General features: G+C 47.0%; 2 protein-coding genes across 13 annotated transcripts; one reads left to right on the top strand and one right to left on the bottom strand.

Annotated features, from left to right (window-relative positions):
• The first annotated feature begins 1,135 nt into the window (after nt 1-1,135).
• Nucleotides 1,136-9,960, top strand: kat2b (K(lysine) acetyltransferase 2B). 11 transcript variants are annotated; one of them, XM_061267484.1, is made up of 20 exons: nt 1,136-1,519; nt 2,399-2,525; nt 2,605-2,750; nt 2,868-2,954; nt 3,021-3,202; nt 3,495-3,686; nt 3,761-3,864; nt 3,993-4,118; nt 4,181-4,314; nt 4,408-4,619; nt 4,699-4,825; nt 4,901-5,011; nt 5,095-5,238; nt 5,365-5,479; nt 5,549-5,579; nt 5,653-5,716; nt 5,788-5,872; nt 5,953-6,142; nt 6,253-6,302; nt 6,934-7,121. In XM_061267484.1, the coding sequence occupies exons 1-20, from the start codon at nt 1,319-1,321 to the stop codon at nt 7,041-7,043; spliced, it is 2,538 nt and encodes an 845-aa protein (XP_061123468.1). In that variant the 5' UTR covers nt 1,136-1,318; the 3' UTR covers nt 7,044-7,121. The 11 variants fall into 11 exon arrangements, with proteins under 11 accessions (XP_061123468.1, XP_061123464.1, XP_061123466.1 ...); XM_061267486.1 differs by lacking the exon at nt 6,934-7,121 and adding an exon at nt 9,717-9,763 and having other exon boundaries at nt 1,137-1,519; XM_061267480.1 differs by lacking the exons at nt 6,253-6,302; nt 6,934-7,121 and adding an exon at nt 9,717-9,960 and having other exon boundaries at nt 4,184-4,314.
• A 2,822-nt stretch (nt 9,961-12,782) lies between these two features.
• On the bottom strand, nt 12,783-17,297 carry sgo1 (shugoshin 1). 2 transcript variants are annotated; one of them, XM_061267737.1, is made up of 9 exons: nt 17,204-17,297; nt 16,842-16,987; nt 16,440-16,648; nt 16,294-16,361; nt 16,172-16,224; nt 15,058-15,729; nt 14,702-14,878; nt 14,391-14,556; nt 12,783-13,776 (listed from the first exon to the last, which is right to left on the bottom strand). In XM_061267737.1, exons 2-9 carry the CDS (start codon nt 16,981-16,983, stop codon nt 13,611-13,613), a joined length of 1,653 nt encoding a protein of 550 aa, XP_061123721.1. In that variant the 5' UTR covers nt 16,984-16,987; nt 17,204-17,297; the 3' UTR covers nt 12,783-13,610. The 2 variants fall into 2 exon arrangements, with proteins under 2 accessions (XP_061123721.1, XP_061123722.1); XM_061267738.1 differs by having other exon boundaries at nt 17,159-17,296.
• Nucleotides 17,298-17,599: the final 302 nt, after the last annotated feature.

The raw sequence follows: 17,599 nt of genomic DNA, 5'->3' as shown, positions 1-17,599 counted from the left end.
CTGATCATTTTATAGGAGATTGTTTGAGAAACGCGATTGTTCACAGAGGGCTCATTGGTTATTGGCTAGTGCAGTGCTTCTCAAATAGTGGGGCGCGCCCCCCTTGGGGGGCGCGGTGCTATTCCTGGGGGGGGCGCGTGTGACCCTGGGGAACAGGCTTTTTTTTGGGCAGTACTAGAATAAAGTGTAATTGCGCGTTTACTACAGCAGGGGGCAGTGGCGCTCTCATTGTTACTTCTGTCACGTTTGCGACAGTGCAACATTTTACGACTTACAAGACAAGTTAGGATAGTCACGGTGGGGAGGGGGGGCGCGAATAGATTTCTTCTTGCTAGGGGGGGGGGCGTAACAGAAAATAATTGAGAAGCACTGGGCTAGTGGATGCATACCGCAACCCTAGTCAACCTCAGTTTGTTGCAGTATAGCTTCTATTTTATGCGCCTTTTAATCCGGTGCACCCTATATATGAAATAATTTCTAAAATAAAAAAATTCAATGAGTGTGCGGTTTATAATCCAGTGCGCCTTTTGGTGCGAAAAACACGGTACTTAACTTAGAAATCATCAAGAGATGAGTTCTCGTGACCCCAACCATTTTTGACTGCATTTTCCACATTAAATTCCAAGTTCGACCATCATTCTTCAGAATCTTTTCATACTTTAAAAAGAAAACACTTTTTCCCAAATATAGAATTTTTTAATAACTTTTATATCACGTTTTCTTTTCGTTGATTTATTGACAGAAGTTACATTTACTGTCAAAAAGTACAATACATTTGGTGGTGAAAAAAACTGTAATCCATTTAAAAATACGACATTGTCAGCCACATAGCATAACTGCTTGAGTCATATTTCAATGTGGGGTGCGGGGGGGTTAAGAATGCACATTATTTTTTATAATAGATGTCGTAAAACGTCAACCAGATGTATGAAGCGAAAGGAAAATGACCCAATGAAAAATAGCGGTGTGTGCTATAAACAAAAACAATCCATTAATTTTTTCCGTCCTTCAAAATAGTAGATCAAGTCTACTTTTGGGCCTGCTTGACCTTGAGGCGTTCAAGTCCAAAGTAATCGAGGCGAACGCTGTTATCGGTTGCCTGGCGTCCCCGCGGCGCCCCCCATAGGCAGAAAATAGAAGTGCGCTCTCGACATGGAAAAGAATGACGAGCGCCATGTCTGATCCTCCTCTGGGGGACTAGGGCGGACGGCGGCGAGAGAGGCGCTCGGTCCCCGGTGGACGACCACCGGCACCGGGGGGAGGAGGGGGTGGACGAGACGGGCGGGGGCGTCGCTCCCCCTCCGTCGGGATCGGCACCATGGCCGACAACGCAGGGATTCAGCAGGGCTCGCCGGCCATCGGCGCCGCGGGCTCGACTCCCGCCGCTCCGGGCCCGGGGGGCGCCGAGGGCTCTGGGGCCGCCGGAGGCTCCGCGCGGATCAGCGTCAAGAAGGCGCAGCTCGGCACGTCGCCTCGCCACAAGAAGCTTGAGAAGCTCGGAATCTATTCGTCCTGCAAGGTGGGCTCCGTATTTTCGTCATCCTCCCCCTCCAAGGAGTCAGTTCGCTTTTCTTGCATTTTCTTCCTTTCCACAACATGTACCACGCTAGCTGCAAATCGATACAAGCCATTAGCACCATGCAGGTTTAATAGAAAAACAAAGCAAGATTTGTGGTGATTTCGACCAGAGTTCCCAAAGCGGGCCTTCCATCTGCAGGCTTGATTTTACACGGGGGGCGGGCCGCGAGTTTAAACATTGGTAAAAAAAAAAGGGCTTGGAGAGGCTTCATATCAAAACGCATTCTAGGCGCTCCGCTATCGTTTGCACATCAAGTGGCGTTTAGGAGTGGCGACTGGGGAATACGATTATTGGGAGGTTTTTTTTACAGACGCGGCCTTTGTTTTGACAGGCTGACAGCTGCAGGCTGGTGGTGTGTGTGTGTGTGGTTGTTGTTGTTTCCACGAGCATGCGCACTAGCACCTTACGCCAGACACTTGACAGGACGGACACATGTTTGAAAGGAGAGCGACAAAAGCAGAGTCAGACTGAGCCGTTGCTTTCATATTAGTAGACAAACGGGAAGGGCAATTAATAACTTACAAAAGAGCTTTTAGGTAAGCTTACGATGACTTTTAAATATGCAACATTTGCTCAAGTGGAAAAAAACAGCCCCTGTTTCAAGATAAAAAAAAATATGAACAATATGTATGTATTCAACAAAGATTCTATCCAATCTAATGGATTATGGCAGTACTGGTGGAGACTTTGGTGATTTTTTATTTACACATTCTCTGCCCCGTTTTGCATCAGGAATAAAATGAATGTTTATTAGCGTTTTGCACAACAATTTGTTTTGGAAAGCTAAAATCCAAGTTTGTGCCGTTTGTGTGTATGCAGGCAGAGGGCGCGTGCAAGTGCAATGGCTGGAAGAGTCAGAACCCGCCAGTCACGCCGCCGCGCAACGAGCAGCATCCCGCCGCCGGCAACCTGCACCAGCCCTGCCGCAGCTGTTCGCACGCTTTGGGTGCGTGCCTTTTGTCAGGTGGCCCAACATGCGCTCATCCGTCATGTGACCCTTTGTTTTGTTTTTTCTTTCCCCCCAGGGGATCACGTGAGCCACCTAGAGCATGTCCCTGAGGACGAGATAAATCGTCTGCTGGGTTTGGTGCTGGACGTGGAGTACTTGTACACATGCGTGCACAAGGAGGAGGACGCTGACACCAAGCAGGTCTACTTCTCCCTCTTCAAAGTAAGCTCCCGCAACGCGATGGCACTCAAGCACCTCAGAATTTACTTTAATTTTTCGAGGGAAGGTTTTTGCGTTTGAGCAAAAGGCGTCTTGCCATTGTGCGTGTTTCTCTGTCAGCTCCTGAGGAAATGCATTCTCCAAATGGGCAAGCCCATGCTTGAAGCGCAGGAGACTCCGCCTTTCGAGAGACCCAGCATCGAGCAGGTAGCCGGACCCGCGCCGGCAAACAGCCTGCTTCTATTTCTAACGTCTGCTGTGCTGGGGCTGCAGGGCGTCAACAATTTTGTCCAGTACAAATTCAGCCACCTGCCGTCCAAAGAGCATCAGACCATTGTGGAGCTGGCCAAGATGTTCCTCAAGCAGATCAACTGCTGGCAGCTGGAGACGCCGTCGCAGAGGCGCCAGAGACTCTCCAACGACGATGCGGCCGGATACAAGGCCAATTACACCAGGTGCCCACCCTCACGTCTACGGACCGAGTCACGTTGCTCGCCGCACCGTTCAGGCTTTCCACGTAGATGAGCACATTTCGCATCCTGGGGCAAAAGAGGACAAAAATACGTCTGAGCGGCATCGGATATTGCCGTAGTTGAGCGTAGAAGCTACAAAATAAAACAGTGATGTGACAACGACGACAATGCCACTTACAAACGGCAAGCGACGTACTCGCTGGTGATCCACCTGCGAGTCGCCGGCCGAGTCGCTCGCTCACGCACAAACACTCGTCTGGTTTGTTTGTCGCAGGTGGCTGTGCTACAGCAACGTGCCTCGCTTCTGCGACAGCCTGCCGCGCCACGAGACCACACAGATCTTCGGCCGCACGCTGCTGCGTTCCGTCTTCACCGTCATGCGCAAGCAGCTGCTGGAGCAGGCCAGGCAGGAGAAGGACAAGCTGCCACCTGAGAAGAGGACGCTCATCCTCACGCACTTTCCCAAGTCAGAGCGGCATAAGTCAAAGCGTCGGCCGGGCCTGTCGTTGGTTGGCTAGCGGCAGCTGGCTGCGTTTTCAGGTTCCTGTCCATGCTGGAGGAGGAAGTCTACAGCCACAGCTCTCCCATCTGGAACCAAGACTTTTCATCAGGGGCCCCAGGGGCTCAAATTGCCGTCCATACCGGTAAGCCGCACAGAATACGGCTCTCCATGTGCTAGAAACAACAAAAAGAATTTTTTAAAGCAGTGTCAAAATTGATCTTAGTCCCAAATTTGCTCACGTTCACTAATCCACCTGTGCCCTCTCTTTAGTAGTCAGTGCGCCCCCGGTGGCCAGGCCCGTGTACTACAGCATCAGCCCCACGTCGTGCGTGGACCTTTCGAGCGGCGCCATTAGTCCTGCCAGGAAAACACAGACAGTTCTGGAGCCAAGTCCCGGTACAATAACATCATGAGTCCTCCTTGCCCGTCGTGCTTTCACTTTGCACGTTCTTTCATAGCAGTTGGTGAGAAGCGCAAGCTCTCGGAACCCCTCCCCCAAGAGGAGAACAAGAGGCCCAGAGTGGTGGGAGACATTCCCATGGAGCTCATCAACGAGGTGATGGCTACCATCGCGGACCCCACCGTCCCAGAGGTCAGTACCAGGGCGCCGGTACCAAATGGAAATAAAAAGGGTTTGCTTTTCCCGGTGGCACTGGTCTTTTTGTTTGCTTCCCTCCACACTCAGCAGACGGGCCTGCTGTCGGCCCACTCAGCGCGCGACGAAGCGGCCCGCCTGGAGGAGCGGCGAGGCGTGATCGAGTTCCACGTCATCGGCAACTCGCTGCACCAGAAGCCCAACAAGAGGATTCTCATGTGGCTGGTGGGCCTGCAGAACGTCTTCTCGCACCAGCTGCCACGCATGCCCAAGGAGTACATCACGCGCCTCGTCTTTGACCCGTGAGTGGCTGCCCGGCCCGAAGTGGCCTTCCCGCCCCCAAGCATCATTACTCGCTGGCCTCTTGCTTTCTTTGGACAGGAAGCACAAGACGCTGTCGCTGATCAAGGACGGCCGCGTGATCGGCGGAATCTGCTTTCGGATGTTTCCATCCCAAGGCTTCACCGAAATTGTTTTCTGCGCCGTCAGCTCCAACGAGCAGGTCAAGGTACAATGGATTCTGAGCGCAAGCGTCTGGCAAATGGCCTCCACGAATACGAGTGTGCGGTGGTTGTTTCGTCAGGGGTACGGCACCCACCTGATGAACCACCTGAAGGAGTATCACATCAAGCACCGCATCCTCAACTTCCTCACCTACGCCGACGAATACGCCATCGGATACTTCAAGAAGCAGGTTGTCCGGTGACCGACGACGGCCGCGCCTCTTAACCAGGCTCGCTGACGCGTTGCCCCGTTCGCCCCGCCCCTCCCTCCCAGGGCTTCTCTAAGGACATAAAGGTGCCTAAGGCCAAGTACGTGGGCTACATCAAGGACTACGAGGGAGCCACGCTCATGGGCTGCGAGCTCAACCCCAGCATTCCCTACACTGAGTTCTCCGTCATCATCAAGAAGCAAAAAGAGGCGAGTGGGTGTCCGCGAGTCTCAAAGCCCGGCTACGGCTTCCAAATCAGCTCTGAAGTCCGGCTTTGGCTTTCAAAGTCGTGCGTGCAAATGTGAGTTGGTGTTCCTCGTTTCCCGCCGTTCCAGATCATCAGGAAGCTGATCGAGAGGAAGCAGGTCCAGATCCGCAAGGTCTACCCGGGCCTTTCCTGCTTCAAGGACGGCGTCAGGCAAATTCCCATCGAGAGCATCCCCGGCATCCGTGCGTCCGCTTCCGTGTCTTGATGCCCGCCGTCCCTCTTTTGACCTCTCGTGTGTCTCTGTTGCGCAGGTGAAACTGGTTGGAAGCCACCGGCCAGAGGGTGAGTGACGCAAGCGTCACGCGCGCTGTGAGCGCCACGCTAGCTGGGCTAACAATTTCCGCCTCCGCCGTAGGAAGGACGTGAAGGACGCCGAGCAGCTGTACGGCCAGCTCAAGAACATCCTGCAGCACGTCAAGGTGACTCGCACGCACGCCATACATGTAGCGCATGCTCAGGTCTCACAGTCGCCGTCTACGCCGTCTTGCAGAGTCACCAGAATGCTTGGCCCTTCATGGAGCCGGTCAAGAAGACGGAGGCGCCGGGCTACTACCAAGTCATCCGTTTCCCTATGGGTGAGTCCGAGATACGTCTGCGCTAGCGACACAAATGAAGAGCAAGACGTTTCAAAAATGGTCTGGTAAACCCGTTGCAGACCTGAAGACCATGAGTGAGCGGCTCAAGAGTCGCTACTACACCACGCGCAAGCTCTTCATGGCTGACATGCAGCGCGTCTTCACCAACTGCCGCGAGTACAACCCACCCGAGAGCGAGTACTACAAGTGCGCCAACCTCCTAGAGAAGTTCTTCTACAACAAGATCAAGGAGGCTGGCCTCATCGACAAGTAGGCAGTCCTGCCAAAACACGGCGGCGAGTGGGCACGCGGTTTGGCTCTTCCCCTTTTATGTAGGGCCGCCGTGCGACTATCACAAACTGCACTTTTTCTTCCATTAGCTCGAGCATTATGCTTTCTCGACAGTTTGACTGCTGTTTAACCAATTCAAGTAAGTCTTAATTTAATTTTTCTTTGTGCTGCAGCTAGAGATTCACAACTTTATACTTTGTGCAATACTGTGTTGTTTCTCTGTTTTGTATTAAGGAAGACAAAAAGCATTTTTCTAAGAGGCGCTCTTTGTACAGTTTGGTTTTAATGACGGCAGTATTAGTTGCTTTTTTTAGACGGAATTAAATGAAAAGGCTTCTTGAAAAGATTGCGTCGTGTTTATTGAGTACTTTTCACACGATGTCTTTATAATTTGAAACGACTACCAAAATAGTGAAAATTGAAATTTGGGATACCGTAATTTTCGGACTATAAGTCGCTCCGGAGTACAAGACGCATCAGCCATAAAATGCCCAAAAAAGTGAAAAGAAAACATATATAAGTCGCTCCGGAGTATAAGTTTTTTGGGGGGCAATTTATTCGACAAAATCCAACACCAAGAACAGTCATGAAGGAGCAACAACAGGCTAAACGATAGGTATGCTAACGTAACATAAACACAAACGAAGAGCTGAGAACGGCCCTGACGTAAAATTCAGAGGTATTCAAAAAACTATTACCGTTTTTTTCCGTGTATAATGCGCGAAATTTAACTAATTAATTGTCCTAAATTTTTTTTTTTTTTTTTTTAGAAAATCATGGTACAACAAAACCAACAACAGGACTGACAGACATAGACGTGGAACAAAAAGACATGGTAACATTACCAAAGACAGGAACAGAAACCAAACAGACATCATGACAGTAACACATGCAATGATCCGACGGTGAGCGAGGGGCAGACAGGACTTAAATACAAAACACGTTACATTGATTGAGGTGACACAGGAAGAGCGGGGCGACGCAAACAGAAACTATGGCAACCTAGACACATAGCAAAACTGGGGACGAGACATGACAAATCTCCCTCGAAATAAAACTTGAAATCACCTTTCTTCTTGTTTGTTGTCAATCGCGCATCGCATTCAGCCATCCTGCCCAACACACTTAGTCAGTAAAATTCATAATTGACGACACATCGTTTGATGCGATGGTGCAATCCTTGATGGTGTGTTGTCTTTATTGTTTGTTTTTTAATCTCCATCGAGGACCGGACGTCATACCGAGGCAGTATCACTGCGCATGCGCACTATGGATCCGATGCGAATAGTCCTCTTCTCTTCTTGACTGACAATGAATGTGATAGTTTAATACAATCAGCAAATAACAAAATAACAAAATGCGGACGGATGCGCAAGACACGTCAGCTATATACTAAAGAGCGAGAGTTCCGTTCTAAACCTAAATGCGTATTACAGGTAATATTTTATTTCACAACACTTTGCCTTGTTCCTTTCGTCTCTGCTGTTCACTTCAAACACGCTCCATACGACCGCAATGCTCTCGTATCAGACGCTTGCTCGATCACCTGCTCGTTTGCTGTCACAATGTACCCTACACAAATCCGAAACATTTGTTGCGGCTCCGAGTCACGACGAGGAGCAAGTTTTGGTTTGCAAAGGTGTTTTTTTGGTTTCCAAAGGTGTTTTTATTCCTCTTCAACGTCTCTCCCATACAGAGCCGCCTTTTTCACGTCCGCACGCCTATTTCACATGTCCGCACTGATTGCGGTGGTGCCTTTACGGGCAGTCGGAGAAATCAACGCCAACAAAAAAAAATACATCCAGCCTAGTTAAGACCATACCAAAGACTATAAAAATGGGACCCATTGCCTCCCTGCGTGTGTGACGATCATTGGGACTTAAAAAAAAAAAAAAAAAAAAAAAAAAAAATTGGGTGCGTATTATACATGGGTACAGGCTTTTTTCCAGCATCAACATGCCATTTTTAGGGTGCGTATTATACATGGGGGCGCATTATACACGGAAAAAAATGGTACATAAATAACACGTTAATAAAACCATCTGTGTCACTCCAATTCATTAAATCCATCGATCGTCCTTTGTCAACAATGTGTGCGCGCCGCTGATGGCGCTTGCACTTCAAAATATTCCACAGGCCCATATAACGCTATATAAATTAGATATCAAATAACTATTATATAAGCAATAATGTTATCAAACCATCTGTGTCACTCCAAATCATTAAATCCATCGATCATCCTTTGTCAACAATGGGTGTGCGCAGCTGACGGCGCTTGCACTTCAAAATATTCCACAGGCCCATATAACGATATATAAATTAGATATCAAATAACTATTATATAAGCAATAGTATTATCAAACCATCTGTGCACTCTAAATCATTAAATCCATCGATCAAATTCCTTGTCCTTTGTCAACAACGCCGCGCGTGCGCCCTGACGTCAGCCTTGTCGTTATTCCACAGATCTACTATATAACTACTATATTGTAGCGTTAACAAAGTTCAAGGAAAGACGTGGGTTTGGTAAACGGCTCTTTATTTAACAAAACAAACTTCCAGGCGTGTGGCGGCGTGACAGCCACGGAAGTGGAAGTGAGCTCCATAGAATAGTACCGGGCGTGCGTAAAAGCCATGACCAAGCCCTATCCACCGTCCCCGGAGCGGCGGTCCTCGACTTCCATCCACGGAGGTGAAAGAGAGCTCCGTAGAGTAGGACCGGGTGTGCGTAAAAGCCATGTCCGAGCCCCATTCACCGTCCCTGGACAGCCACCCGGCCGAGCGGTGGCCCCCGACTTCAATCCACGGAGGTGAAAGAGCTCTGTAGAGTAGGACCGAGCGTGGGTAAAAGCCATAATAGTTTTTCAAACCTTCTGTGTCACTCTAAATCCCTAAATCCTTCAAACTTTTCGTCCGCCGTGTCACTTAGAAACAAAGCCGCTAATGATGCCGGTAGTACGTGGGGTCCTTCGTCATCTTCGTCATCCCGTGATCAATCTTTGTCCTTTATGTAAACAACCGCCACGCCACGTTGCGCTGCTGACGTCAATTGAAATTCAAATTACAGTTATCCCTTGCTATATCGCGGTTCGTTTACCGTGGTTTCACTTTTTTTGGGGGGGAAATTTTTTGTAAAAAACAACACATGTAAGTCGCTCCTTATTATAAGTCGCCCTCCCACCCAAACTATGGAAAAAACGAGACTTATAGTCCGAAAATTACAACCTCTTGCATATCCTCCACTGTTTTTTGTTCCATGCTTGTCTTTGAGTTTTTGCTTTGTCTCTGAAGACACATGTGTCTGATCCTTTTTTAGCTGATTTAGTAGTTGAAGCATTCTTTTCACCTTTAATATCCAGGCCACAGATTTCTGAAGTTGGTTCCATGATGAGTGATATTCGATTGGATGTTCACTTTTGATCCACGCACTGTTGACTGAGATCCCCTTTTCCACACTTTTAACAGTTACCTCTTTTTTCACTTCAGGGTCATTTGCTGATATTTCTCCCAGACTTTGTTTAACCTTTGGCCATGTCCTTTTGTCTTTGCTCAGGTATTCAGGAACACACAGCCATTTTGATCTGAGGAACAATTCCACATGCAACCCTCGTGAGCAGTGTCGGCTGGATTGTCTTTTGGATTTATTTATCTCCACTGGCTTGGATGAGAGAGATCCTGGATCACTGCAATTCTGTTGGATCCAAATGTCTGAAATCTCTTTGTTTGATTGTGGATGTATTTCAATACAGATGTGCTATCTGTGCAAAAAGTTGAATCATTGAGTGGTAATTGCAGCTCCCGCAGCATTCGATACACTTTTACAGACAATGTTGCAGCAGTAAGTTATTTCAATGCAGCAGCTCGTGCCAGTGCAGCAGCCTGATCTACCTTGGCCTTCTTTAATGTTGAGGAGACTGACGAGGCAGCGCTAGACTTTGATCTGCGTGATACATTTGACATGCTGTCCTGTGGTCCAATCTTTGACTGTGCAATTTCTCTTTTCCATGTTTCCACTTCTTTAATGAAATAATTCAGGTTAGTTATCCTGGGTTCATACCAGTCATCATAATAATTGTCCTTTTCCTCCTGCGTTAAGAGTTCTTGCGCAGACTCGTGCGCATTTGTAAATTCATCCTTTAAACAATTCAAATGCGTCACTGACTTTATCAACATTTCCAACATCAGTCCTCAAAGCCTTAATTTCATTTAATTCTCTCGTGCATGCCCCCAATCCGGCTCTGCGTGACCCTAATAACCCCAGCTGCGGGATCAATTACACAAGTGTGTCCGACATCCTCACAGGTTACCACACATCCATCCATCCATTTTCTGAACCGCTTAGTCCCCACGGGGGTCGCGGGAGTGCTGGAGCCTATCCCAGCCGTCATCGGGCAGTAGGCGGGGGACACCTTGAACCGGTTGCCAGCCAATCGCAGGGCACACAGAGACAAACAACCATTCGCACTCGCAAATAGGGACAATTTGGAGTCCACAATCAGCCTACCAAGCATGTTTTTGGGATGTGGGAGGAGACCGGAGTGCCCGGAGAAAACCCACGCAGGCCCGGGGAGAACATGCAAACTCCACACAGGGAGGGCCGGAGGTGGAATCGAACCCGCACCCTCCTAACTGCGAGGCGGACGTGCTAACCAGTGCTCCACCGAGCCGCCGGTTACCACACAAACTCCTTCAATTTCCGTTTCGTTCATCCTTAAACATCATTCCATCATTCCATTTTGTTGCAGTCCACATCCACAATAGGCAACTTTGCATTCCACAGTCTCAATTGTTTCCTTGTAGCGCAGCAGCGCTTTCATTCATAAAGTTGATCAGCTGTTTTTACTCACAGCTTCCTCATCTTATAGCGGGTGATCACTTGGATCCACGTATTTATTTACCTCAAACATAAATCTCCAGGTTGACTTTCATACTAGAAAAATAAAACAATAAAACAATCTAGTACTGGTTTTAGTGATCTTAGTGGTTGGAAAAACTATCACTACTCCTTCAAAACCAAGAAAAGCCAAAAGGAAAACACACCTGTCATAACTCCCTCATTATAGGTAGGAGGTGGCTGCAAAGGAGGAGACCTGACTGGCACTGGCCCTATCTGGCTTCACATATACAGGACTGTCTCAGAAAATAAGAATATTGTGATAAAGTTCTTTATTTTCTGTAATGCAAATAAAAATAAAAAAAAGTGTCATACATTCTGGAATCATTACAAATCAACTGAAATATTTTAATATTGCTGATTATGGCATACATCTTAAGAAAACTCAAATATCCTACCTCAAAATATTAGAATATTTCCTCAGACCAAGTAAAAAAAAAAGATTTATAACAGCAAAACAAAATCAAACATTTGACAATGTCCATTAATGCACTCAGTATTTGGTTGGGAATCCTTTTGCCCGGATTACTGCAACCAATGCGGCGTGGCATGAAGGCAATCAGCCGGTCACATTGCTGAGGTAATATGGATGCCCAGGATGCTTCAATAGCGGCCTTTAGCTCATTTGCATTGTTGGGTCTGGTGTCTTTCAGCTTCTTCTTCACAATACCCCACAAATTCTCTATGGGGTTCGGGTCAGGGGAATTGGCAGGCCAATCGAGGACAATAATGCCATGGTCAGTACACCATTTACTGGTGGTTTTGGCACTGTAGGCAGGTGCCAGGTCATGCTGGAAAATGAAATCATCATCTCCATAGAGCTTTTCAGCAGACGGAAGCATGTAGTGCTCTAAAATCTGCATTTACTCTGGACGTGATGAAACACAGTGGACCAACACCAGCAGCTGACATGGCTCCCCAAACCATCGCTGACTGTGGGAACTTCACACTGGATTTCAAGCAACTTGGATTTTGCTCCTCTCCAGCCTTTCTCCAGACTCTGGTGCCTTGACTTCCAAATGAAATACAAAACTTGCTTTCGTCTGAAAAGAGGACTTTGGACCACTCTGCAACTGTCCAGTGCTTCTTTTCCATCGCCCAAATCAGACGCTTCTTCTGTTGTCTTGTTCAGAAGTGGGTTGACGATAGGAATAAGGCTATTGTAGGCCATTTCCCGGACACTTCTGTGAACAGTGGCTTTTGATACCTGGACTTCAGTTTCAGTCCACTGTCTTTGAATCTCCCCCAAATTCTGGAAGCGACTCTTCTTCACAATGCTGTTAAGGCTGCAGTCATCTCTCTTGGTTGTGCAGCGTTTCTTGCCACATTTCCCCCTTCCAACAGACTTTTTGTGGATGTGCTTTGAAACTGCACTCTGTGAACAGCTTGCTCTTTGAGAAATTTCTTTTTGTGTCTTACCTTCCTGATAGAGGGTGTCAATGATGGTCCTCTGGACAGCAGTCAGATCAGCAGTCTTTCCCATACTTGTGATTTAGTTTACTGAACCAAGCTGAATGTTTTTCAAGGCTCGGGAAACCCTTGCAGGTGTTTCAAGTTAGACGATTCAAGTGATTAGTTGAATACCCTACTAGTATACTTTTTCACGATATTCTAATAGTTCGAGATAGGATATTTGAGTTTTCTTAAGCTGTGTGCCATAATCAACAATTTTAAAATTATTAAAGGCTTGCAATATTTCAATTGATTTGTAATGAATCCAGAATGTATGACATTTGTTTTTTAATTGCATTACAGAAAATAAAGACCTTTATCACAATATTCAAAATTTCTGCGACAGTCCTGTAGCACAGAAATAATTCATAGGCCAGACCACAAATAATGATAATACTACAATCAATATAGGGAATTAACTAAGCTCCAACACAAAGACTCAAAGTTAAAAGTTAAAGTCCCAATGGTCGTCACACACACATCTGGGTGTGGTGAAATTTGTCCTCTGCATTTAACCCATGCCCATGTGATTTTAATCCATCCCCTGTGGGAGAGGGGAGCAGTGAGCAGCAGCGATGCCGCGCTTGGGAATCAGTTGGTGATCTAACCCCTCAATTCCAACCCTTAATGCTGAGTGCCAAGCAAGGAGGTAATGGGTCCCATTTGTATAGTCTTTGGTATGACCCGGCCGGGGTTTGAACCCACAACCTTCCAGTCTCAGGGCTGACAGTCTACCACTAGGCCACTGAGCTCAAGTGAAATTATCATGGGCTTTGTATGAATACTGTTGCCAATTTACAAAAATTAATTTAAAAAAAATCAATGTGTTTAACTTGCAATTTCCACAGACATCTTGGCAAGACTGTCCATGATCTTTACGGTTACTAATTAAATGAAGTCAAATCTTAAAAAAATTAAAGGTTAAAACTATTTTTTAGTTTTTACGCTTAATGCAACTAATGCTGCATATTTACAAGAAAAAAAACTTTTTATTTACAAGAAAAAAACCGTTTTTATTATTTACAAGAAAAAGAAAAAACTTTATTTTCATTATTTACACGTGTTGATCAACTTACGAATTGCAAAGAGACCACATTTCAACTAAAAGTGTTCACGACATCTGACAAACGGCTCGTTAAATTTGTCTGGCTTGGGTGTTGCGCGGGCAGATTCTCGGGACCTTCTGCCTGACAACTTGGTCTTAAAAATGGGCGAGCTCGGCGAAAGGAACTGCAAGTCGGTAAATTTGTCCCCACGCCGGAGTTTCCTGTTGAATAAAAGAAGCTATGCGTCATTTAAACACTGCAGGGCTCGAAACTAACGATTGCCCGATTGCCCGGGGCAAGTAGCGATGGCAGACGGGCAAGTAGAAATTTTTCCTCACTTGCCCTGCCATAATACCATGTTTTCAAGCTGTAAAAACACGATTTTGTGCATAATTTCTCGCAACTTCTGCCGCTTCTGGTCCGACATTTTGTTTTCTAGGGAGCGGTTAGTTTCTCGTGTAAGTCTGCAATACATTGATAACGGCAAAGCGCTTCGTAATTAAATGCATGCTCCCTCACTCGTCCCTGGCTCTTCTGCGCCTGCGCACCAGCAGAGCTTGTTTCCGGTTGGCGGATACGAAGGCATATGAAGGCAAAACTTATAGTGTTGTCTTTTTTATTGCAAAAATGTGTCGGGCAAGTAAAAATCCACTCCAAAAAAATTCGGGCAAGTAAAATTTTGTTTCGGGCAAGTAAAATTTTCTCCAACTTGCCCGAGGGCAACTTGGGCAAAAAATAAGCTTCGAGCCCTGCACTGCCTTGTTTGGTCAATAAAAAGGCAAACGATTGACTGGCGCTCATTTGGAAAAATTCATTCATGCATGCATCAACGTACTTGTTCAACGAAGGCTCCTTGTAGTCCACCACCAGGGTGCGTCGGCGTGCTCGTGGGGAGACGTGGTGGTCTGCAGGCAACACATTGGTCACGTCACTCAGATCAGAGCCGAGACACCGCGGCGTTCGATTGGCGGCGACGTGCAGAACGGAGCCACCCGGCCCACCTGGAGAGACATGATGGCAGCACGGGGAGAAGAACAATAAGAAGTGGAGACATGCACAGGGTGACTCCCAGAAAAAAAAGGAGGCGAATGGTAAGCTAACACAAGCTAAACAGTGGACAAATGGGCATCACTAATATCAACATACGTTTCTTGCGAACAGTCACTCGCTGGTGTTGCCACTGTGGAGAAGGGGAAAGCGGAGGCTGACTTTGGAAGAGGGAGTCTTCCAAACTGGAGAGGATGTCATCAATGGTCTTGTCGGCTTCCGCCAGGGTGCTGACCGAAGGCACAGCGGTGGCCACTATGCCCTGGCGCAGGACTTCTGTGAAGACATGTTGGGCTAACTTCATCTGTATAATGTTAGTAATTTGCAGGTTTGTTCAACCGTCTACATTGTGTTGGGGGAGGAGTCAACTACAAAACTACGCCAACACCTAATTTTGTCGTCGTCACCATGGCATCCACAGAACTGAAATCAAGTATCAAAACGTGGATGCTGACCGGTGTTTGTGTTGGGAGGTCGCCTGCTGCGCGTGATGATCTTGGCGGTCTCAGGGGGCCAGCGTCCCCTTCTGGCCTTCTTGGGTATGTACAGGTCATCTTCCGACTCGGAGGATGGCGAAGATGGTGAGCCAGAGTTCAGAGGTTCTGCGGCGGGGTCCGGAGCCGGGGGCTCTGCGGCGGGGTCTTCAAAGCTGTCCAACTTGCCCTTGAAGGGCGTCCGGTGAACAGCCTCCTCGCATGTGAAGTCGAAAATGTCCGAGCCCAGCGAGGTGTTGAACTGCTCGGGGCATGGCGCGCAGCACTCCTGGTTCTTGTGGTTCTCACAAGGTTTTTTGAGAGGGGCTCGCCTTGGTTGGCATCCTCGCTTGGGGGGCTTGTGCATGGACGCCTTCGCTTTGGGCCGTGCCGGTTTGCCAGCCCTCACGGGCGTTCCAGATTTCTGCATGTGGATGCCATCGTCCACCTGAACCTTCAAAAGCTCCCAGGGTTCTTCACGTTGCTTGGGGGGCTTCTCTTTGAGCGCTTCCAAGTTCATGTCGCCGATGGAACCTATGCAGTTAGACCGCCTTCTGCGCTTGCATTCTCCACCATTGTGTTTTGGCCTCACCACCACTGTCGGCGGCAGAGCCAATTGGACATATTCAGACCGGGCGTCCATTTTAGGAGAATCTGTCAACACAGTCAAAGGTTGTCATTGTACTAATACATAAGAGTAAGCATCTCCTGCCCCCACCAAAAAGTAATACTAAAGGGGAACAAAAATAAGCGCCACTGGGTGACAACACCTGCACTCAGTGTCCTCCACAAAACTGACATTTTAAACACATACTACAGGGTCAGAGTTTTGAGTGAATCTACAGATTAATTTCACACAAAGGATACACCGAGTCATTCTTTTATCTATCCAAATAGTAAATTGGATTACTGAAATTACTCCATACCAAAAACAATTAACTACTTGGAAATAATTTATTATTAATACTATTAATTAATATCAATTAAATAATTAATACTATACTATTAAGCGCAACACATACGTATGAAGTTCTAGTAAGTTCTCCTGTCTGCCATAAAATGAATTGATCTGCACAATATCTTATTGTGTGTGTACCTGCACAAATCGGGGAAACGTCAGCCGTCCTGCCTTCACCAATGCTTTCTCTCCTGCACAATTCCAACCAGGCATAGTTAGAAAGTCGTGGTATTCAAATGTACATTGAAAGAAAGTTGTACCATGGTGGATCCACTGTTGCTTCCACGGGCAACTCTGCCACTTCCATGGGCAACTCTGACACCTCAGCCTGAATCAAAACACCATTTGAAGAGACTTATCATTATGGAAACATTCTTAACTAAGTTGTTGCAAGGACGCCGATTACCAGTGTGGATGCAGTGGCGAGGGCCCGCTGCTCCAGGAGTTTCCTTTTGAGCACTATCACTTGCAGTTGGAGGGCTTGCCGCTCCACAGTCAGCTGCAAGATGACAGCTTTGGCCTGTCGCACCATCTCCTTCTCGGTCTGCAGTGCAATCGCCAGCGACGTGTTGTTTTTTTGCACCGCGGCCAGAAGGTCGCCTGGCGCCATGCTGCCTAATGTTCACAAGAACGACACACACTGCACCATACTGCACGACGCGGAAGGATTGTTGCTGTTGTGGTTGTTTTTTTGTTGTTTTTACAATAAAAGCAATTATCTTCTTTGTAAAGGTCTGAATGAAATATTTATGTCATTAGATCAATCAAAACTAATGACAAGCAGAAATTAATGAGCGACTGGTGTTACTGTTGTGGGCAAGTCTGGTTCTCTTCCCCCTGTTGCACGCCGCGGCCCGGGCCAGCTTCTTATTACGCGTCTCCTTCACTTTGTTCATAATCTCAGCCAGAGTGCTCCGAGCTGGATTTTTCTGGATTCGTTCCTTCACCATGGTTCTTTAGACGCAACAAGACAGGAAAATTATCCAAATGCCAAAACACAACTTCAACGCTCACACTGGCCAAAAGGACAACAGCTCCTCTAGCTTCTGTTAGCATCAGGACAAACGTCTTGCAAAGCAGTCAATTTCGCTTGAAAATCGACATATTTCTAGTAGTCTTTCTTACTTGAACAAGAAGTGTGTTTTATCCAGTGTACAAGGAAACCGTTACCGTATTGCCGAGTCGACGACCGCTGCAAAAACCCTAACATACTGCTTAAGATTTTTAAATGTGTGCCATGAACGCTGATTGGCCGTAACATGGAATAGGCGTCACTTCCGGGGTGAACCGCGCGACGGAGGGCGCGCCCAACAATTTTGAAGAATGTTTTTAATTTCTTATCACTTAAATAGTTTTGTAGAATGTACCTTTTGATGCTTTTATTCTCTGAATTGTCTTATCGGTCTATTAATTTTAATGTTTGTACGTGTATTTGTATAATTCATTTACAAGAAGGCAAGCAGGAGTCATTCAAGTGCAAATTTCTAGTTATCATTCACTGGAGTGCTTGAACAACAAATAAATCATCATCAGTATTTATTACTTTGAATGTTTAAATTTTGAAAT

The sequence above is a fragment of the Syngnathus typhle genome, linkage group LG20 (genome assembly GCF_033458585.1).
Source record: "Syngnathus typhle isolate RoL2023-S1 ecotype Sweden linkage group LG20, RoL_Styp_1.0, whole genome shotgun sequence".
In the NCBI taxonomy this organism is placed as follows: Eukaryota; Metazoa; Chordata; class Actinopteri; order Syngnathiformes; family Syngnathidae; genus Syngnathus; species Syngnathus typhle.
Note: the sequence above shows the minus strand (reverse complement) of the source record. Positions and strands in the feature narration are given on the sequence as shown.